Source organism: Ailuropoda melanoleuca, chromosome 14, assembly GCF_002007445.2.
Source record: "Ailuropoda melanoleuca isolate Jingjing chromosome 14, ASM200744v2, whole genome shotgun sequence".
In the NCBI taxonomy this organism is placed as follows: Eukaryota; Metazoa; Chordata; class Mammalia; order Carnivora; family Ursidae; genus Ailuropoda; species Ailuropoda melanoleuca.
Window position 1 is genome coordinate 47,183,918 of NC_048231.1, and position 23,205 is coordinate 47,207,122.

Below are 23,205 nucleotides of genomic sequence, written 5' to 3' on the forward strand. Positions count from 1 at the left end.
GTACTTCATCTTGGTATAATCTGAAACAAATTAAGAAGGTCTCATCTCATTGGTAATAGGAATTTAAATTTTATTTTGCATAATTTAGGCATTTTTCTAGATTCATATGTTTTGTGAAATATTTATTTTCATCTATTTATTCAACAAATATTAATATTTATTCATCACTTACTAATAGTGGGTTTGTTACTAACAACAATGAATGAGACACATAGTATCTACTTTCATGCAGTTACCAATCTATTACTTTTATAAATGTGTTAAATACTTCCCTAAAATGATATTAACCACCATTTACTGTGTGCCTGGTAATGTTAAGCATTTTGAGTGCATTATATCATCTGATCCGATAGTGCAGTGTAAAGATGGTATTAAATACCAAATGATGATACTGAGATGAGAAACTTGCTGTGTCACATCACCCTAATGAGGGACAGAGCCAGGATACAAACCCACGCTTGTCTAATTTTAGATAATTCTAGCTTGTCTTCTATTTGCCTTGAACCTTTGACATAATTTGGTGCCTCACATTAAAATAAATCTCTAATAGTAAAATGTTATTAGCATGAGAGCACTAGTATCTTAGGAGTCTCTCTATTTCTCTTCCCACACCTTTCTCAGGAGGAAACTCTACACAAGTCAACCAGCAGCAGCAGTGTATCTCCCTCCTTCCTTGAAGATCCCTTAGTAGAGGCTGTGTCCACGAGGAAGAGTGAGTATTTGTGGTACAAAGAACTAGCCTCTGATTCCTTCAAAAACACACTGGACCTAGAATAGGGAATCCCAGAGTGCTTTGTGATCATTTAGGGTAGAAGGAACTAACCCTGGAATTTTCCCTAGTCTGGAGCAGAAATATTGTTATATTCCTAAAGTGACATAGTAAGGTAGGGCTGAACTGATAACTGGGCCTCAGGTTCTTAACTTAGATCAGTCACCTTTGGGTTTACAGATAATAGTTGTGGGGAAAAGTCAACTGTCTGTGTGTATTTTTTAGATTAATTTACCTCCTTGTCTGAATTTAAGCTGGGAGCCCTAAATAATCACACTTGTTACCATTCCCACCCCCACACACATATACACATATCCATACCCACATACATGATGGATAGTAAAAACGCCTTTATAACTCTTCATAGGTTCTGAACACAAAATCTAAAGTTAACTAATTTCTAAATGCTTTTTTAAAAAATATTTATTTATTTATTTATTTGAGAGAGAGTACAAGTGGGGGAAGGGGCGGAGGGAAGGAATCTCAAGCAGACTCCACACTGAGCGTGGAGCCTGATGCGGGACTTGATCCCATGACCCTGAGATCACAACCGGAGCCGAAATCAAGAGCTAGATACCCAACCAAATGAACCACCCAGGCACCACATTTCTAAATGTTTTTAATAATCTTTTTTTGTGTATAAGATCATTATAAAAGATTTAAAAATTACACATTAAGGGAGAGGATTCTGGGAAGGTGGTGGAGTAGGAAGCACCAGGAATCTGTCTCCCACCTCAACAACAGTTGTACTGGCAGAATCTGTCTGATGTAAGTCCTTTGGAACTCTGAGTCTGTTGAAGGCTTTCAACTTCCATGGGAAGATTTAGATGAAAAATTGTGGTTAATTTCAGTCACTTTCAACTCTTAGCACAATAGCTGCTACTCGTGCCCCACCCCCAGCCACATGGCAGGCAGCAATGTACTGTTCCTGAAGCAGCTTGCACATAGCTTACAGGAGCTAGGGTGGGCAAAAAGGACCCAGTCCTCCAAATATTGAGAATCTGTCTTCTGATTGCTGCATCTGATTCCAAAGGTGTAGACAAAGTGGCAGTGATTATTGTTGCTTTGTTGCAAGTTCCCTGAATGCTAAAGTGACTTCCAGGGGATCTAAAGGGCTAGTCTCCTTACCCACCTCCTTCATTCTTAGCTTTTTTCCCTTTTGGGAGCCAGACATTAAAGACTAGGATATTCAGAAACTACGTATACAGAGAAAATTATAAAGTGACAATGCATGCCCAGAGAATGGCTCATAAAAGACCTGAGAAGATCTTAAGTTTACATTCTCAGGCTGATCCTCAGCACAGAGAGAGCCTACAACAATCAAGAAAACAATAAACAAAAACCATAACAAAAAACAGCAGACCCTGGGAAAGGGGCAGAATCTGATTTCCAGAGTTACTACATTATTAGACTCAAATGTCCAATATTCAACAACAAGAAAAAAAAATCACAAGGCATACAAAGAAACAGGACGGTATGGCCCATTCAGAGTAAAGAAATAAATCAACAGAAACTGTCCCAGAAAAAGAGGGGGATATGCCAAACAAAGACTTTTTAAAAACTGCTTTAAAATGCTCAAAGATAAAAGAAGATGTGGAAAAAGTCGAGAATACAGTATGTGAACAAAATGGAAAGATCAGTAAAGAGCTAGAAAACCTAGAATGAAACAACAATTCTGGAGCCAAAAATTCCAATAACTTAAATGAAAAATTCACTAGAAGATTCAAAGGCAGATTTGAACAGGCAGAAGAAAGAATCAGCAAACTTGGAGATAGGACAATGGAAAGCATCAAGTCTGAGGAACAGAAAGAAAAAAGACTGAAGAGGGGCGCCTGGGTGGCTCAGTTGTTAAGTCTGCCTTCAACTCAGGTCATGATCCCAGCGTTCTGGGACCGAGCCCCGCATTGGGCTCCCTGCTCAGCGGGAAACCTGCTTCTCTCTCTCCCACTCCCCCTGCTTGTGTTCCCTCTCTTGCTGCCTCTCTCTCTCTGTCAAATAAATAAATAAAATCTTTTTTTTTAAATCTTTAAAAAAAAAAAAAAAAGGAAAAGAGACTGAGACCTGTGGGACACCGTCAAGTGGACCAACATATGCACTGTGGGAGTCCCCAAAGGAAAGGAGAGAGAGAAAGGGGCAGGAAGAATAATTACAGAAATAATGGCTGAGACTCCCCAGATTTGAGGAATGACATGAATGTAAACATTCAAGCAGCTCAACTAAAATGAAAGAGACCCACACCAAGACATACTGTAATCAAACTTGCAAAAGCCAAGGACAGAACAAGAGAGAGATGAGTCACTACATACAAAAGATCCTCAATAAGATTTTCAGTATATTTCTCATCAGAAACTTTGGTGGCCAGAAGATCCTGGACCAGTGCAGCTTTCCACACCACTATATGAAAGTTTGCTTTACACCACTTCACTTTTTATGAGAGATCAACATTAATACCTGTTTTAGCTAACTAAAAGAAATCCAAAGAGGATTTTCACTTTTACAGAATGCTTCAGTTGCTATTTCAGCTTACAAAAGGTTTCACAGGAATGCTGTACTTTCAGATAGTGGGGAAAATCTGTATATTCAAAGTGCTTAAAAAAAGTCAACCAGCAGTCTTATATCCAGCAAAACCGTTGTTCAAAGTGAGTGAGAAATTAAGACGTTCCCGATAAACAAAAGCTGAGGGAGTTCATAACCACTAGACCTTCCCAGTAAAAAATGCTCAGAAGTCCTATAGGGGGAAATGAAAGGACACTAGACAATAATTCAAAGTCACAGGAGAAATAAAGATCTCAGTGAAATACACGGGCAATTATAAAAGCTAATAGTATTGTAAAAATGGTTTATAACTGCACTTTTTGTTTGCTATGTAATTTGAGAGACGAATGCACTTAAAAGAATTATTAGTGTATACTTTGGGGAAGAGAGTGTATAAATGTAATTTTGTGAGGCCTCTGGGTGGCTCAGTCGTTAAGCATCTGCCTTCGGCTCAGGGCGTGATCCCAGGGTGCTGGGATCGAGCCCCGCATCGGGCTCCCTGCTCCGCTGGGAGCCTGCTTCTTCCTCTCCCACTCCTCCTGCTTGTGTTCCCTCTCTTGCTGGCTGTCTGTCTCTCTGTCAAATAAATAAAATCTTTAAAAAAAAATGTAATTTTGTGACACCAACAGCCAAAAGGGACGGAGACCAAGCTGGGGAAGAGCAGAGTTTTTATATGTTATTGAAATGAAGCTGCTATAAATCCAAATCAGAGTGTTATAATTTTAGGATGTTAAATGTAGTCTCCATGGTAACCACCAAGAAAATAGCTACAGAATATACACAAAAGGAAAATGGGAAAGGAATTTAAACATTTTATTATTTAAAAAATCAGTTTAACATGAAAGACAAGAATGAAGGAAAAGAGGGACAAAAGCTCTAAGGCATATAGAAAACAAATAGCACAATGACAGAAGTCCCTCCTGATCAGTAATTACTTTAAATGTAAATGAATTAAACTCTCTAATCAAAAGCTAGAGGTTGGCAGAATGGATAAAAATACATGATCCAACTATATGCCGGCTAGAAGAGACTCCCTTGAGATTCAAAAACACAAACAGATTGAAAGTGAAAGGATGGAAAAGATATTCCATGCAAATAGTAACCAAAAGAAACCTGGGGAAACTATACTGACATCAGACAAAATAGACTTTAAATCAGAAAAAAGTTACAAGAGACAGAGAAGGACACTATATTAATAAAGGTTCAGTGCAGTAAGAAGATAGAACAATTATTAACATTTATGCACCTAATGACCGACCGTCAAAATATATAAAGCAAAAACTGACAGAAATGAAGGAAAATAGACAGTTCTACAATAATAGTTGGAGACTTCGGTACCCTCTCACAATAATGGATAGAACAACCAGACAGAGCATAAGGAAATAGAGGACCAGGACAACACGATAAACCAGACTAGATCTGACAGACATATACAGAACACTCCCCCCAACAACAGCATATACATTCTTCTTCAGGGCACATGGGACATTTTCAAGGATAGACCATATGTTAAACTGTAAGTTAAGTCTCAATAGATTTTAAGGGGTAGGTATCATACAAAGTATCTTCTCTGGCCACAACGGGACAAAGTTAGAAATCACTAACTAAAGGAAAACTGAAAAATTCACAGAATTGTGGAAATTAACACACTTTTTAAAAATCAATGCATCAAAGAAGAAATCACCAGAGAGATTAGAAAATATTTAGAAATGAGTGAAAATGAAAACACAACATACCAAAACTATGGGACACAGTGGAAACAGTGCTAAGATGAAATTTATTGCTATAAACATGTTAAAAACAAGAAATTTCAGTGATTAGTTGCACAATAAATGTTCTGGTTTTAAGAAAGGAAGGAATGAATGAACCATCCAACCAACAACCTATCTTTACAACTTAAGGAACTAGAAAAAGAACAAACTAAACACAAAGCTAGCAGAAGAAAGGAAACAATAAAGATTAAAGCAGAGATAAAATATAGAGAATAGGGAAACAATGGAGAAAAATCAATGAAACCAAAAATTGGTTCTTCAAAAATATCAACATAATTGACAAACCCTTAGCTAGCTAGACTAAGAAAAAAGAAGACTCAAATTGCTAAAATCAGAAATGAAGGGGGGATCATTACTGCTGATTCTACAGAAATAAAAAGAGCTAGAGAGTATCATGAACAATTACCGTCAAATTGAATAGCCTTGATAAAATGAACAAATTCCTAGAAATGCCAAGCCTAGCAAGACTGAATCAGAAAGAAAGAGAAAATCTGACTGGACCAGCAACTATAGTAAGGATATTGAATTAGTAAGCATAAGCTCTCCCTACAAAGAAAAGGCCTGACTCTGATGCCTCACCGGTGAATTCTTCCAAACATTTTTAAAAAACTACTGCCAATCCTTCTCAACCATTTCCCAAAAAAATGAAGAGGAGGGAATACTTCCTAACCCATTTTATGAGACCAGCATTACCCTGATACTAAAGCCAAACAAAGACACTACAAGGACAGAAAACTACAAACCAGTGCCCTTTACAAATACTGATTTTTTTTAAAGATCTTTAACAAAATACTAGCAAACAAAATTTGGCAGTATATTAAAAGGATTATATACTCTGACCAAGTGGGATTTATTCCTGACTGGAAGGATGATCCAACATATAAAAATTGATTAGTTTCATGTGCTGCATTAACAGAGTGAAGAAAAACCACCACAGGATTATTTCAGTTGATGCTGAAAAAGCATTTGACAAAATTGAACACCCGTTCATGATAAAAACTTTATAGGGGCGCCTGGGTGGCTTAGTCGTTAGGCGTCTGCCTTCGGCTCAGGGCATGATCCCGGCATTCTGGGATCGAGCCCCACATCAGGCTCCTCCGCTATGAGCCTGCTTCTTCCTCTCCCACTCCCCCTGCTTGTGTTCCCTCTCTCGCTGGCTGTCTCCATCTCTGTCAAATAAATACAATCTTTAAAAAAAAAAAGAAAAGAATAAAATAAATAAATAAATACATAAATAAAACTTCATAAACTAGGAGGAACTTTACAATAGAAGGAACTACCTCAACATAATAAAAGCCATATATGAAAAACCCACCTCCAACATCATACTCAGTGGTAAAAGACTGAAAGGATTTCCTTTAAGAAACATTAACAAGACAAGGATGACTGCTTTCATCACTTCTGTTCAACATAGTACTGGAAATGCTAGGGAGAGCAATTTGGCAAGAAAAAGAAATAAAGGGTAGCCAGACTGGAAAAAAAAAGGTAAAATTATCTCTTTATAGATAATATGATCTTATATGTAAGGAAACCCTAAAAGATTCCACACACACACAAAAAAAAAACTTTTAGAATAAATGAATTCAGTAGAGTAGCAAAATATAAAATCACACAAAGATAAGTTGTATTTGTATACACAAACAATAAATAATTTGAAAAGGAAATTAGAATTAGAAAAGCAATTCCATTTATGATGGTATCAGAAAGAATAAAATACTTAGGAATTAACTTAACCAGGGAAGTGAAAGACTTGCTCACTAAAAACTACAAAACATTTCTGAAAGAAATCAAAGAAGACTTAAATAAAGGGAAATAGACCCTGTGTTCATGGATGGGAGGATTTACTGTTGTTAAAATGTTTACACTGCCCAAAGTGATCCGCAGATTCAGGGCAATCCCTATCAAAATGCCAATGACATTTTTGCAGAAATAGAAGATAATCCATTCTTTTTTTTTTTTTTTTAAGATTTTGTTTATTTATTTGAGAGAGCACGACCAGTGGGGAGGGGCAGAAGGAAAGGGAGAAGCAGACTCCCCGATGAGCAGGGAGCCAGACACAGGGCTCCATCCCAGGACTCCAGGATCATGACCTGTGCCGAAGGCAGATGCTTAACCAACTGAGCCACCCAGGTGCCCCAGAAGACAGCCCATTTTAAAATCTTATGTAATCTCAGGGATCCCAAATAGCCAAAAGAGTCTTGAAAAAGAATAGAACTGTGGAGAATTTGTGCTTCCTGATTTCAAAACTTATTACAAACTACAGTAATCAAAACACTCTGGTAGTAGCATAAAGACAGACATAGAGATAATGGAATAGAATAGAGAGCTCAGAATAAACCCTCACCCTATATGGTCAAAAGATTTTTTTTATAAAGATTTTATTTATTTATTCGACAGAGATAGAGACAGCCAGCGAGAGAGGGAACACAAGCAGGGGGAGTGGGAGAGGAAGAAGCAGGCTCATAGCAGAGGAGCCTGATGTGGAGCTCGATCCCATAACGCTGGGATCATGCCCTGAGCCGAAGGCAGACACTTAACCGCTGTGCCACCCAGGCGCCCCTGGTCAAAAGATTTTTGACAAGTGTACCAAGACCATTCAATGGGTACATAATCTTTAAACAAATGGTGCTGGGGAAACTGGATATCCACATGTGGAAGAATGAAGTTAGGGGCACCTGGGTGGCTCAGTCGGTTAAGCATCTGCGTTCTGTTTGGGTCATGATCTCCGGGTCCTGGGAGGGAGCCCCCAGTTGGGCTTTCTGTTCAGCAGGAAGTCTGCTTCTCCTTCTCCCTCTGCTCCTCCACACTGCTTGTGTGCGCTCTCTCTCTCTCTCTCTCTCTCTCTCTCAAATAAATAAAAAAATCTTTTAAAAGTTTTAAAAATTAAAAAAAAAAAATGGGCACCTGGGTGGCTCAGTCGGTTTAGTGTCCACCTTCAGCTCAGGTCATGATCCTAGGATCCTGGGATTGAGTCCCACATTGGGTTCCCTGCTCAGCAGGGAGTCTGCTTCTCCCTCTCCCTCTGCTACACTCTTCTCTCTTTCTCTGTCAAATAAAAAAATAAAACCTTTATAAAAAAATTAAATTAGACCCTTACCTAACACCATATGAAAAAATTAACTCAAAATGGATTAAGGACCTAAATGTAAGACCTAAAATAATAAAACTCTTAGAAGAAAAGATAGGGCAAAAGCTTCATGACATTAGATTTGGCATTGTTCCTTGGATATGACACCAAAGGCACAGATTTTTAAAAATGGACAAATCAGAATTTATGAAAATAGAAAACTTCTGTGCATTAAAAGATATTAAGAGAATGAAAAGGCAACCCACAGAAGAGAAATTATTTTCAAGTCATATATCTAATAAAGGATTAATATTCAGAGAATATATAGAGAAAGTCCTGAAACTCAACAACGGAGAAGACAACCTAATTAAAAAATGAGCAAAGGACTCAAATGGTCATTTCTCCAAAGACATACACATGACCAACAAGCACATGAAAAGGTTCTCAGTATCACTAATCATTAGGGAAATGCAAACAAAACTACAGTGAGATACCACCTCCTACCCATTAAAGTGGCCACTATCAAAACAAAAACCAGAAGATAACAAGTGTTGGCAAGAATGTGGAGCAATTGGAACCCTGTACACTGTTGGAAATGTGAAATTGTACAGGTGCTGTGGAAAACGGTATGGTGACTCCTCAAAAATTTAAAAATAGAGTTACGTACAATCCAACAATTCTACTTCTGATTATATAAGCAAAATTGAAAGCAGAAAAAAAAAGAATTAAAATCAGAGTTTCAAAGAGATATATATCCACGTTCAGAGCAGCAATATTCACAATAGCATGAACAGCTAAGCAAAATATGGACTATCCAATTGAACGTTACTCAGCCTTAAAAACGGGAAATTCTGCAATTAGCTACAACACCAACGAACCTTTAGGACCTTTTGCTAAGGGAAAAAAGCAATCCCAAAAGGCAAATACTGTATGATTCCATTTATAATGGGGTTCTCAGAGTAGTCAAAATCATACAGAAAGAAAGTAGAATGGTAATTGCCAGGGGCTGTTGGTAGGGGAGAATGGGAAGTTATTGTAACGGTTACAGAATTTCAGTTTTACAAGATGAAGAGTTATGGGGATGGAAGATGATAATGGTTGCACAATGATGTAAATATTTAATACCACTGAACTGTACAGTTAAAGACAGTAGGGGTGCCTATGTGGCTCATTTGGTTAAGCGTCAGGCTCTTGGTTTAGGCTCAGGTCAAGATCTCATGGGGTTGTGGGGTTGAGCCCTGTGTGGAGCTCCACACTCAGTGGAGAGGCTACTTGAAGATTCTCTCCCTCTACCCCTACCCCCGCTCATGTGCTTGCTTGGTCTCTCAAGTAGATAAATAAATATTAAAAAAAAAAAAAAGGCAGGGGCGCCTAGATGGCTCAGTTGGTTAAGTGTCTGCCTTCAGCTCAGGTCATGATCCCGGGGTCCTGCTCAGCGGGGAACCTGCTTCTCCCTTTCACTCTCCCCCTGCTCGTGCTCTCTCTGTCAAATAAATAAGTAAAATCTTTTAAAAAAATAAAATGCACTAAATATATTTTATGTATGTTTTACTGCAATGAAAAAAAAAACTTTCCAGGAGGAAAACATTTATATATTAAGATATTCTTAGAACATTGATTTGATTTCTTATACACGTGGGGTTTTTAGTGATTAAAATTCTTTAATATTTTGATTTACTTAATCAGATTATATCAAGAACAGTAGGAGCTGACCTTGGTTATTACCTATAATTGGTATTTGGCCAGGCCAATTAAATATCATAGAGATTCAATTAAATCACATAATAGATTTCTGTATCTTTCTTGATTGTGGAAATTGTGTTGTTTTTATTTGGTGATTTCTCTTGGTGGGACAGTCCAAATAGATGGGTCACTTTTAACTTTGTGTTGACTTTCACTTTCTTCACCCACAACACTGCAGCAGGCTTACTTTGCAGAGAGAGTAGGAGGAAGTACCAAAAAAAACTCGGTTAGCAACATAATTTATTTCTAATGTTCTTCTTACGTTTTCACAATGTGAATCCAGAACCATTCAAACCCTAAAACATTCTCCTTTTAAACCCTGTCCCAAAATATTACTAGGTAGAAGAGAGCAGTGTTAACAATATTAACATCAAAACTGGAATTTACTTTTCGAAATTTAAATAGAGCTTGATTTAAATCTGAAGACAAAATGTCTTGATAAACATCAAAAAGGAAGAGTTTTTATATTTCATCTTTTAAAAAGGAGAATATAAAAGGACTGTACACTAGAAAATTTTGGCATGACATGGGAGTCTTTTTGGACACACAGAATATGTAGTTTTACAAAATTTACATGTTTTACATGCCTGAGACTCTAATTGCAAAATTCTGTGGTATATAACATGAGGGCATTTGTATGTACGAAGCTGAGACTATAATTGTGCTTTTATGTATAAATTTGAATGAATATTAAAAATACAAAATATTTTTTCTTTTTTCCTCACGATTTCTCTAGGAAAGTTTATCTTGCAGAGATTTTTCTATAACAATCCTCATAGTATCCCCATAAGGACCTCCAGTCTTAACCCTCTAATGAAATAACCACTTCATCTTTGAAAGCAGTGTTTGTCACAAGTGACAAAGGGTTTTCTGTTAGAAATTCAGAATCTTAAGATTTTTATTTTGTAAGAAAGTTCATTTCAGTTTGGTCCCTTTCATTTCTTTAGAGCCTCCAAAATTCTTGCCCATATCATCAACACCCCAGCCAGAGAGACGGCAGCCACCCCAGAGACGACATTCCATTGAAAAGGAAACACCCACAAATGTAAGACAGTTTCTGCCACCATCGAAGCAGAGCTCCCGATCTCTTGTAAGTAACTGGAGGACTTCATAGTCACTTAAGGATCAGTTAGAGGCCTGTTATTATTAGCTTTCTTTAGATGATAATTAGGAGGGGGAAAAAACTTTCAAACATTAAAATGAACTTTAAACACTTTTATTTGCTTTTAATATCATAAGAAAACCAACTCTAACAGTAACCTAAATGAAATTTGACCATTCTTTGTTCATTTTAAAGTACTTTTTTTTTAGAAGACTTATCAGTGGTTGAAATATGTATTATTATTAAATGCTTTCTTCTTTTTAAAGGGAATTAGTCTGCTTAAAAATTGTTAAAGCTCATCAAGAAGTTAGTGGCGTCTGACTACAGTATACTATTTTATTGAGGCAGAAATAGGAGGGGAGAATTTTGATCCCCTAGAAACCACTGTACGTTGTTTTCCAGTATGTTTTATGATCTTGGAGCCAAAGCTGCTGTTTGCACTGGATGACAGTTTTGCTGTTTTCCCAAGACTTCAGGTTTGTCTAGTGGCTTTGATTCCCAGGGCAGTAGCCCCTGCCAGGAAGAAGTCACAGACTCTCTAACCAAGGGAGGTCTGCAAAGATTCTTTTGTAGTCCCACTTGACTTCACAAATATTTGCCGGTGAAATGAAGACTTCAATCAGTAATTCTACCAGCAACCTAATAGCTAATGTTCTCTCAGATACTCATGAATAAAAAGCACTGGAATCTGCTTATTCCATATTTTCGGCCATATTTTTACACAATCTTGAATCATCAAGGGTTCAAATGAAGCAATAACAGGTGTCCCTCCCTCAAAGTAGAGGAAGATAGTGTGGTTATTGTGAAGATACCAAGTTTGAACAGAGCTTAATAGTGTTGCAATTTAATCAGTCATCTCTGTTCCCCAACAGTTTGATTAAAGAACTAGTGATTGTATGTCAATTCCTGATAGAATTCCTCTAACTCCTAAATAATCACTGAGACGGTGATTAACTATAGCCTCACCAGTGGTTTACCAGTAGAAGAACAGAACTCTAACCAGACAAGTTCAAACTTCAGAATCCAAAGACTTTTGTTAATGTGAACAACTTTTTGCTTTAGCAAAATATAGTTATTGTCACAGTTTGAAAGTGTGTAAGAGATCACAAGTCCAATAATGAGGGGATTCTTCTCTTCACCCAACTTTTCTCTTAGAAGCCAGTTTATCATTCAGCTGTGTACTGGGCCTTGTGATCACATGACGCCATTGTTAATGTTAAATTTAAAAATTATCGATGTAGACGAACTGTCAGATCAATTAAAAGGAATTTCAGCTACTAAGAGAAGTTTTGAATAGAAGAGAAAAAATACCATAGAAGTAAAAGAAGAAAGACCCTCAGCCCACATGGAGGGCCCAGAAGTGTATTCCTGACAAAGGGGAACTCTTAGTGTGTTCTAGGTCAGGCTGTGAGTTATTTTTTGTGGCAACACAATATAATAAAATAAAATTAAAAAAAATATATTATCTACTACTGAAAAAAAAAAAAAAAAGAGCAAGATAAAACCAACCTGCAGTCGCAGAGAAGAGTCTCAGTGAAAGGCGGTGGGAAAGCACTTCTCTTCAGCACTGGATGGCGTTCAGGTTCCACATGGAACCACAGCTCCCTCGAAGGGCCCAGGGCGCCCGCCAGGACAAAGTAACATCCAAGTCAGAGTAGTGACCCTTCTTGCTAGTAGCTTGTTTTGGGAAATCCATAAAGTCATACTCGTCTTGTGGTAGTGCCCTCTAGCTTGGTAAGTATCATTTTTAAAAGTATGACGATTTAAAACTTTAGCTAGATTTAAGAAAATGAGCAATCATTTTGTATTTATAACCCCTCCACTGAAAATGGCAGAAACGTCTTCATTGGTTTTCGTTTTTATTTTTTATTGTATCTCCCTCACTTTCCTTAGAATGTTTAAAACATGATTTTTTTCACCACTCGGTCAAATGATTGAGGATGATTGCCCATCTAAGTGAGAGGCAGCGTGTGTTTCAGTACCTTCCCCAGGGGCTGGGGAGCAGGTGCTGCTTGGTGCACGCTCCCCACCCCCGCTCTCACAGGCCAGGAGGCAGTTGTTCCCAGGACAGCCGAGTTAGAAACATCTTAAGCGTCTGCTGCGTGAACTCCGAGAGTCTCTAGGAATCATTTCCTGGTGTGATTACTGATTTGTACATACGGGAGCAGATGTTGGTGTGGTCACACACGTGGAATCTACCGTTAACGTCCTCAGTGGTGTTTTTGTTTTTGTTTTGTTTTGTTTTGTTTTTCTTTCATGCTCTGTAACCACTATTGTAGGTCACTCATGTTCAGCATTATTTTCTCCTTTTCTTTTCCCCCTGCCATTTTCTTTTCCCCTTATCTATTGTTCAGGTTCCTAGGATAACCAGTGTTTGGCCAAGGACGCCTTTCCGACCACTTTTTTCTACCATACAAACAGCTTCTCTGCTCAGCTCTCATCCTTTTGAAGCAGCCATGTTTGGGGTAGCAGGGGCTATGTATTATCTGTGTGAGAGAGCTTTTACCAGCAGGTGGAAATCCTCAAAGGTTGGCCTCTTTCTGCTGGTTCTGGGAATTATTTTACTCTCTCTATCTCTTTGACAGTGATACCACAACTACCGCACTCTGAACAATTAACAGCTTAGATGGGCACTTTGCTTCTGATCGTTGATTCCAGTCTTGTGTAGGATGCATAGATGACACCATGATCTCAGTTGAAAGGAAAATGACCTTGAAAGGACAACAAACTCAAAATGCAGCATCAGATTAGAGGGACCTGTGAGTGACCCACTTGTACAACAGGAGGAATGCCATCTCCTCTCCCTGTGCAGGAGGCACTCCCTGACAGCCTGCGGGGTGCTCTCCTCCCCGGGCCTTCCCGCCATCGGAACAGCGTTTGCTCCCTCACTCAGCTGACAGAGCAGCCTTCTGCCAGGCCACATAGCCACGGGGACTCCCCCACCCATGGAACCATGTCATTCCCCCTTTCCCGCACACCCCACCATGAGCTCCAAGGGGCTGTGCACCCATAGCATGTGCCAACCCTGGGCTCAGGATCTCTCTGTTCCCCAGCATCTTTCACAGAGCTGTGTTGTGTGGGTCAGGGTGTTAAGTGGTTTTTATGACAACCCACTTCTCTGTAGAAATTTTAAGTTTTCCTCTTATTAATGGGGTTATTTTAAATATTTTAAATTTATGCATTTCATTATTTTTTAGTTTTTCATGCAGAATATATTTTTTAAAGAAAATATAATACCTGCCCAACCCCAGTGAAGTAAGAAGCCCTCGAACTAAGCTGAAAGCTTCCCCTGCCCCCAGAGCAGCGCGCGCTGCCACCATGCTGCCGGCGTTTACAGCTGCTTGGCACGTTCCGCCTCGTACGGGGTCCTGGCTCTCCTAGGTCCTTTATTTACTAAACCTATCCTTGACAAATGAACCAGCAGCTGGTTTCTTTGTTAATCTTTATTTCCCATCTTGGTTTGGGAAGGAGACACTGAACGTAAATGAAATACATCAAATTCCTTTCTCGTCTTACTGTCATGAAACAGAGGATAGATCTCTATTCTTTTTCCCATTTTAGATCTGGCCCTTTGGGCAGTACATGGTCAGGTGCAGGGATGGCATTTTAACTCCTGTCATTTTTACTACTATTACTGAAGATCTGCTGGCATTTTCATTTTTATTATCAATTCTCCCCAAACAGAGATCTCTGTATACTAAGGCTATACTATTACTGTAGGCAGAGAGTTCACTTTGAGTTTTAAAGTTGAACTTGAAAAAAGAGAAGAGTAATCAAACTTAATAGGTGCTATTTTAATTTAAATCTGCCTTGGGTTTATTAAAAACTCAAGAAAATAATGGTGGTTTTAGATAATTTTCAGATATCTGCTACTTACAAAGTTTTTGCTCATTAAAAATACTGTATAAAGTACGCATATTCCCATTCTCTCTGTGACTCAGAAACCAGAGTCTACATTATGCTCTGGGACTCCTGTGCTCCCTAACTCTGACCCTTCTAAATGCTAGATGTAACCAGAATATTGAACAAAAGTTTAGTGATTTTAGTGACATACATATGAAGTAAGTTCTAAAGGCTCATCTCTATAGCATATTGGAATCTTTATTAAAACTCTTTCAGATTTAGCTTCCCTTTCCTAAATTTGGGAGTGAGATTGACGCACAGGGAAGCAGGCGGGTTTTCAAGTCCGTGTCTGGCTCTGACAGAGTCCAGGGCATGAGGAGGAGTGACCAAGCCCAGCGCAAAGCTCTCGCTCACTGTTAAAGCCTGAGTGCGCCTCGCACGTTCGAGCATTAGTATCTCAGCAAGCTCTGTTAAGGCCGAGGCTTAATTTGGCTTCGGGGGTGTTGAATTAGTACTTTTTCTCAGTTGAAAAAAAAAAATAATGAAAAATAATTCTAGTAACTATTTATTATTTTCTTTCATGTTGCATTAAAGTTTTGTTGTCCTTGGGAAAGCACCACAATTAAAACATTAGCATTTGCCCCAATGGAAATTATTTTACTCAACAGTAATCTACTTGAAAGTTTAAAAAAAGAACAAGAACACACACAAATACAATTTCTTACTCTGTCCTACGAAGTACTGGATTTTCATACGGTTCAAAGCAGTAAGTTGAAAGTGTGCTTGACTAAGCCCGTTTGTGACGTAAGACTAAGAAGGAAGTAAAACCTGTCAGGTCTGTTGTGTGTGCTAGGATATCCCTGCAAATAAAAAGGATTCCCATCTACCAGAAGTGTTTACCAGCCCTAGTTGTAAAGTTAACTAAATTGACACTATTTGCCATCTTCCCACCTGCACAGTAACAAATCTCAGGTAGTGAGGACCTGGCCAGTTGCTGGATTCATAACTTAGACTGTTCTAGTTCAGCAGTCACGTAGTTGGCTGTCAGAAATGCACCACAGTCACACATCACTAATGACTAAAAAACACCAAAGGAGAGCTGCTTATGAAATGTGTTAAAAGCTGAGAAAAGTCATCATTCAGACGTGTGCAGCCAACAATGCTTATCTCATGCACAATTTTAGTGGCCTAACCTAACCACAGGCAGTGCATTGTTCCCACTTGACACTAGGCTATTTTCTCAGGGTGGAACAAAACAGAGTAGACACTGAACAAGCCAATTTAATCCTGTTATCTTTGAAAGTTTTTCCCATTGAAAGAGAAAATTATGTGATGGTAATTTTTTTAAAAAGTATTTTAGACATCTTAGACCAGATGATATAATCTCCCTGAACAGACTACCTTCCCACCCTCCAGATACTAAGTAAGCTCTTCCTCTTAAAAATTCAATTGCAGGATTTTTTCCCAAAAACGTTTTTAAGCAAATTTAACTTTCTTTAAGTCAACCTGAACAGAGATGATTTTGTATTGATTGTTAGGAAGAAGCAGTTCTTCAAACTACTTTTTTTAGTAAATGCTAATGTTTATCAAGTTTGCAACCTAGATTTGTTTTTGTTTTTCTGATTGAAAGACAGAACTGAAGGTTAAAACTCCATAAACTGACTGCATTCATAGTCATGTGCTTTCCCATTTGGCTTGTTTGATTCCAGAATGCCTGTGAGCAATGCTATTGTGTGTGTGTGGGAGTGAATTATAATGTGTTTGTACTGAGAACATTAAGTTTCAGTGTCCCTACACCACAATGGCCCCTGTGAAGCCTGGCAGGGTGAGAATGCACAAGACTGTTCTGTCTTTCTATTAGATCCACCAATCAAGCGCAGAGCCGGATGGGGAGCAGATGGGGGTGAGGCTCTTTCATTCAGTGAGATCAGTTACATCAGCATCTTCCTCGGCTGTTTTTAGGGAAACCATTAACATAAGACAGCCAGCATAAATATTTATTGTGAAATTCTTAAGATTTTCTCCACGTCTTTTCAGTGCTGACCGTGTATTCAGCAGTTGTTTAAAAGTAACAACAGAAATCCAGAGAACTGTGCGGCAGCCTGGAGAGGTTGCTCCAGTAGTTACATGTTCCAGCTCCTCTCGTACCATTAGGATTTTTCACGATGTGCTGATGTAACTTACCACTAAATAATGCTTCTCAGTATAAATTACTAACCACCTTCTTTTGGCTATTCTGGGTACCACAGACCAGTTTTCTAAATAGTACCAGTGTTGTAGATTTGCTATTTCTCTATTAGCATATAGTATACAACACAACAGGAAGTAATGTCTTTGCATAATCATAAGAGAAAACTCACATCAGTTTGGTTTAGAAAATTTTCTTCAAGATTTCAACGCATAGATGCAATAGCTCTGCTTCATGGAATAGAAACTTGAGGCAAAATATGCATCCAAACGTGAGGAACTTTCCTTTCCTGGAAATTTCAATAGGCTATGATGTTTGACATGGTCCCCAAAAGTTTTCTGCCGTTGTTGTCTTAGTGTAATTAGAAATTATGTGGTCCCCAGAGTGAGCCAGCTCTGTTCCAGTGTTTATCGGGAAACCTCTTTTCTTCTCTGAATACTAACCAGGTGTCTGATCTGAAGGGAAATTGTGCAATGCCAGAAAAGGGGGGTGGGAGTTTCTTATTCATGTGGAATTTCGAATTTCAGGAGGAATTCTGCTATCCAGTGGAATGCCTAGCTCTCACTGTGGAGGAAGTGATGCATATTCGTCAGGTCCTGGTGAAGGCAGAGCTGGAAAAATACCAACAGTATAAAGATGTCTACACCGCCCTGAAAAAAGGAAAGGTAGAGCTATTTCAAGTTGGTTGATAAGCAGGGTTAGAAGAATGGTCTGGTCTCCTGAGGGAGTGGCCTGCCGGCAGCCAGATGGTATAGGACTTGTAGGGGATTTTAGGAGGTAAGAGGCTTATTCTCTAATACACAATTCCTATTCTGCCTTGCTTACAAAAAAAAAAAAAAAAGTATTTTTGTTTCTCCCTGAGAAATAAAAAACTGTAGAAGATTTAAAACAACCATAATAAATAATGGCATGTCTTCATAAAACCATGTCTGCATTTTAGAGGCTTGTAAAGAAACTATATTTCAGAAAGAGACTGTCTCAGAACCTTCTTCAGATTGATTCCATGATGGTGAGCCTCTGAGAGCTATGGTGTATTACTACCTTTTAAGAGCGGAATTATAACTAAATACAGAGCCAAATTATAATTATCACAGAGCCAAACTTGAAAACAGGGTTTCTGAATTCCCTTTTTTCCTTCTGTCTGCGAAACTTCCCCAATATATAAATGTTAAGTGTATTTAGATGTGTAAGTTAGGAAATTAACTGCTGGCAATGCTTTTTTTCTCCCTTTAAATTTGTATTTTTTTAGCTCTGCTTTTGTTGCCGAACCAGGAGATTTTCCTTCTTCACCTGGTCTTATACGTGTCAGTTCTGTAAGAGGTAAGGTTTTTTGTAATTAATGACCATAGTCAAAGAAATACCTATATATTCGTAGTTGAATCATTTTCCTACACGGGAACTGTATTAGAGATTACCCAACCCATTATCAGATTGTGCCATGCTTGGGGGTTAATAATACTGATTTCTTCAAAAGAGTAGAGCAGGGGCGCCTGGGTGGCTCAGTCGTTAAGCGTCTGCCTTTGGCCCAGGGCGTGATCCTAGCTTTCTGGGATCGAGCCCTGCATCAGGCTCCTCCGCTAGGAGCCTGCTTCTTCCTCTCCCACTCCCCCTGCTTGTGTTCCCTCTCTCGCTAGCTCTCTCTCTCTCTGTCAAATAAATAAATAAAAATCTTTAAAAAAAAAAAAAAGTAGAGCAGATAGTTACTCGGAATTAAACTTGGAAGATGTTTCTCCACATGTATTTCATTTACATAACTAAGATCACTCTAATAATCATATGTCCAGTTGGAACAGAAAAAATTTAGATGTGATTGTCATGTGATGCCTGGATAGACAAGTAAGAAAATCCCAGACAGATGTAAGTTGACCCTTTTACAGGAAACAGCGTAAGAGTTAAGGTTTACAGATCGTCTTCTTATGATCCACAGTCGTATCAATTTGTTACATTCTATTAGAAAAACCAGAGGTTTTTGCAGTTTAGTGTAGAAAGTCACAACCACGCAGCCATTGGCTTCTCTGACTTAGACGTCATGTCTATGGTGTCACGCTGAGTAACACTTCTGATTTTGTATACAGGCCGGTGTGTTCACAGTGTTGCAAAAAGGTAAGCTAAGCTTGGTGAAATTATAACTTGTGTTAATTTTAAGGAGTCTGTCTCTTTAACAGTACTGATCGTTCTTGGTTTTATTTGGGATAATAGATGCGGCTGCCCTCCAAACCATACTCCACTCTTCCCATCTTTTCATTGGGACCTTCTGCCTTGCAAAGAGGGGAAAGTTGCATGAGGCCAGAAAAGCCTACCACTGGCCATCATCGGCCACTCCGGAGCATTGCCAGGTAAGCAAGGGGTCTGGGACCTCAGAGCATCCTCTGTAAAAGAAGAATCCTCCTTTTGAGGACTGCTGACGAGGTAGGGTTTGGGCTCAGGGTGGTTTGGGGTGGCTGGGTGGTTGGTTTTAATATAGTTTTGACTTGCACACGGGTCTCCAAAACTTCTTAAAGGTAACTTGACAAGGGAACATGGCTAACTGCTTGAAGCATATTTGAATGTCATCATTTTTTTCTGCTTTAGAAATGATTACTTTTGTGTGTCCTTTAAAAGTCATTTTTAAATAGACCACATCCTGGGTCACAAATCAGGTCTCAACTGATACCAAAAAATTGAGATTATTCCCTGCATATTCTCAGACCACAATGCTTTGAAACTGGAACTCAATTACAAGAAAAAATTGGGGAGAAATTCAAACACTGGAAAGCTAAAGACCATCCTGCTTAAGAATGAGTCAACCAAGAAATCAAAGAAGAACTTAAACAATTCATGGAAACCAATGAGAACAAAAACACATCGGTCCAAAACCTATGGGATACTGCAAAGGCAGTCCTAAGGGTGAAATACATAGCCATCCAAGCCTCACTCAGAGAAATAGAAAAAATCCCAAATATACCAACTAACTTTACACCTTAAAGAACTGGAGAAAGAACAACAAATAAAGCCTAAGCCATGCACGAGAAGAGAAGTAATTAAGATTAGAGCAGAGATCAATAAATTAGAAACTAGAAATACAGTAGAGCAGATCAATGAAACTAGAAGCTGGTTCTTTGAAAAAATTAATAAGATCGATTAACCACTGGCCGGACTTACCCAAAAGAAAAGAGAAAGGACCCAAATTCATAAAATTGTGAATGAAAGGGGAGAGATCTAACACCAAGAAATAGAAACAGTTATTAGAAATTATTATCAACAACTATATGCCAATAAATTAAGCAACCTGGAAGAAATGAATGCCTTCCTAGAAACCTATAAACTACCAAGACTGAAACAAGAAGAGACTGACAACTTAAATAGGCCTATATGCAGTGAAGAGATTGAAGCAGTGATCAAAAACCTCCCAAAACACAAGAGTCCAGGGCCTGATGGATTCCCAGGGGAATTCTACCAAACATTCAAAGAAGTAATACCTATTCTCCTGAAGCTGTTTCAAAAAATAGAAACAGAAGGAAAACTTCCAGACTCATTCTATGAAGCCAGCATTACCTTGGATCCCAAAAACCAGGCAAAGACCTCCTCAAAAAGGAGAACTACAGACCAATATTCCTGATGAATATGGACGCCAAAATTCTCAACAAGAGAATCCTAGCTAATAGGATCCAACAGTACATTAAAAGGATTATCCATCACGACCAGGTGGGATTCATCCCTGGGATGCAAGGGTGGTTCAACATTCACAAATCAGTTGATGCAGAAAAAGCATTTGACAAAATACAACATCTTTTCCTGATTAAAACTCTTCAGAGTGTAGGTATAGAGGGCACATTCCTCAATTTCATAAAAACCATCTATGAGAAGCACACAGCAAATACTATTCTCAATGGGGAAAAGCTGAGAAGTTTTTTCATAGGGTCAGGAACACAACAAGGATGCCCACTCTTGCCACTATTGTTCAGCATGGTACTAGAAGTCCTAGCAACAGCAATCAGACAACAAAAAGAAATAAAAGGTATTCAAGTGGGAAAAGAAGTCAAACTCTCTCTCTTTGCAGATGAAATGATACTTTGTGTAAAACCCAAAAGACTCCACCTTCAAATTACTAGAACTCATAATTCAGTAATGTGGCAGGATACAAAATCAAAGCACAGAAATCAGTTGCCTTCCTATATACTAACAGTGTAACTGTAGAAAGGGAAATTGGGGGATCGATTCCATTTACAATAGCACCAAAAACCATAAGATACCTTGGAATAAACCTAACCAAAGAGGTAAAGGATCTATACTCCAGAAACTACAAAAAATTGATGAAAGACATTGAAGAAGACACAAAAAGATGGAAAAACATTCCATGCTCATGGATTGGAAGAATAAACATTGTTAAAATTGCCCAGAGCAATCTATACTTTCAACACCATCCCAATCAAAATACCAATGCCATTTTTCAAAGCCCTGGAACAAACAATCCTCAAATTTGTGTGGAACCAGAAAAGACCCGAATCACCGACAAAATATTGAAAAAGAAAACCAGGGGCGCCTGGGTGGCACAGCGGTTAAGCGTCTGCCTTTGGCTCAGGGTGTGATCCCGGCGTTATAGGATCGAGCCCCACATCAGGCTACTCCACTATGAGCCTGCTTCTTCCTCTCCCACTCCCCCTGCTTGTGTTCCCTCTCTCACTTGCTATCTCTCTCTCTGTCAAATAAATAATAAAATCTTTTAAAAAAGAAAAGAAAAGAAAACCAAAGCTGGGGGCGTCATATTGCCTGATTTCAAGCTATATTACAAAGTTGTGATCGCTAAGACAGCATGGTACTGGCACAAAAACAGACACATAGATCAATGGGAACAGAATAGAGAGCCCACAAATGGACCCTCAACTCTATGGTCAAATAATCTTTGACAAAGCAGGAAAAAATATCCAATGGAAAAAAGACAGTCTCTTCAATAAATGGTGCTGGGAAAATTGAACAGCTATATACAGAAGAATGAAACTCAACCATTCTCTTACACCATACACAAATATTAAACTCTAAATGGGCGAAAGACCTCAATGTGAGACCGGAATCCATCAAAATCCTAGAGGAAAACATAGGCAGTAACCTCGCCAACATCAGCCATAGCAACTTCTTTCAAGACACATCTGCAAAGGCAAGGGAAGCAAAAGCGAAAATGAACTTTTGGGACTTCATCAAGATAAAGAACTTCTGCACAGCAAACGAAACAGTCAATAAAACAAAGAGGCAGCCCGTGGAATGGGGGAAGATATTTGCAAATGACACTACAGATAAAGGGCTGGTGTCCAAGATCTATAAAGAGCTTCTCAAACTCAACACCCAAAAAACAAATAATCAAGTCAAAAATGGGCAGAAGACATGAACAGACACTTCTCCAAAAAAGACATACAAATGGCTAACAGACACATGAGAAAATTATGTTCAACATCATTAGCCATCAAGGAAATTCAAATCAAAACCACATTGAGATACCACCTTACACCAGTTAGAATGGCAAAAATTGACAAGGCAAGAAAGAACAAATGTTGGAGAGGATGTGGAGAAAGGGGAACCCTCTTACACTGTTGGTGGGAATGCAAGTTGGTACAGCCACTTTGGAAGACAGTATGGAGGTTCCTCAAAAGATTTAAAATAGAGCTACCATATGATCCAGCAATTACACTAGTGGGTATTCGTTCCAAATATATAGATGTAGTGAAAAGAAGGGGCACATGCACCCCAATGTTCATAGCAGCACTGTCCACAATAGCCAAACTGTGGAAGGAGCTGAGATGCCCTTCAGCAGACAAATGGATAAAGAAGATGTGGTCCCTATATACAGTGGACTATTACTCAGCCATCAGAAAGGATGAATACCCGCCTTTTGCATTGACATGGATGGAACTGGAGGGGATTATACTAAGTGAAATAAGTCAAGCAGAGAAAGACAATTATCATATGGTTTCACTTATATGTGGAACATAAGGAATAGCATAGAGGACATTAGGAGAAGGAAGGGAAAAATGAAGGGGGAGAAATCAGAGGGGGAGATGAACCATGAGAGACTATGGACTATGGGAAACAAACTGAGGGTTTCAGAGGGGAGGGGGTGGAGGGATGGGTTAGCCCAGTGATGGGTATTAAGGAGGTCACATATTGCATGGAGCACTGGGTGTTATATGCAAACAATGAATCATGGAACACTCA

General features: G+C 38.8%; 2 protein-coding genes across 2 annotated transcripts in view; one reads left to right on the top strand and one right to left on the bottom strand.

The window, feature by feature from the left end:
* SPIRE1 (spire type actin nucleation factor 1) overlaps positions 1-23,205 on the top strand; it is a 213,812-nt gene that overhangs the window by 185,430 nt on the left and 5,177 nt on the right. Inside the window, exons 11-17 of the mRNA XM_034642187.1 lie at positions 622-712; positions 10,834-10,976; positions 13,343-13,516; positions 17,547-17,684; positions 18,269-18,339; positions 19,095-19,122; positions 19,219-19,355. Coding sequence (XP_034498078.1) covers positions 622-712; positions 10,834-10,976; positions 13,343-13,516; positions 17,547-17,684; positions 18,269-18,339; positions 19,095-19,122; positions 19,219-19,355 — 782 coding nt within the window. The remainder of the gene's footprint in view (positions 1-621; positions 713-10,833; positions 10,977-13,342; positions 13,517-17,546; positions 17,685-18,268; positions 18,340-19,094; positions 19,123-19,218; positions 19,356-23,205) is intronic.
* Positions 1-23,205, bottom strand: part of PRELID3A (PRELI domain containing 3A) — a 67,950-nt gene that overhangs the window by 5,781 nt on the left and 38,964 nt on the right. The window lies entirely within an intron of this gene.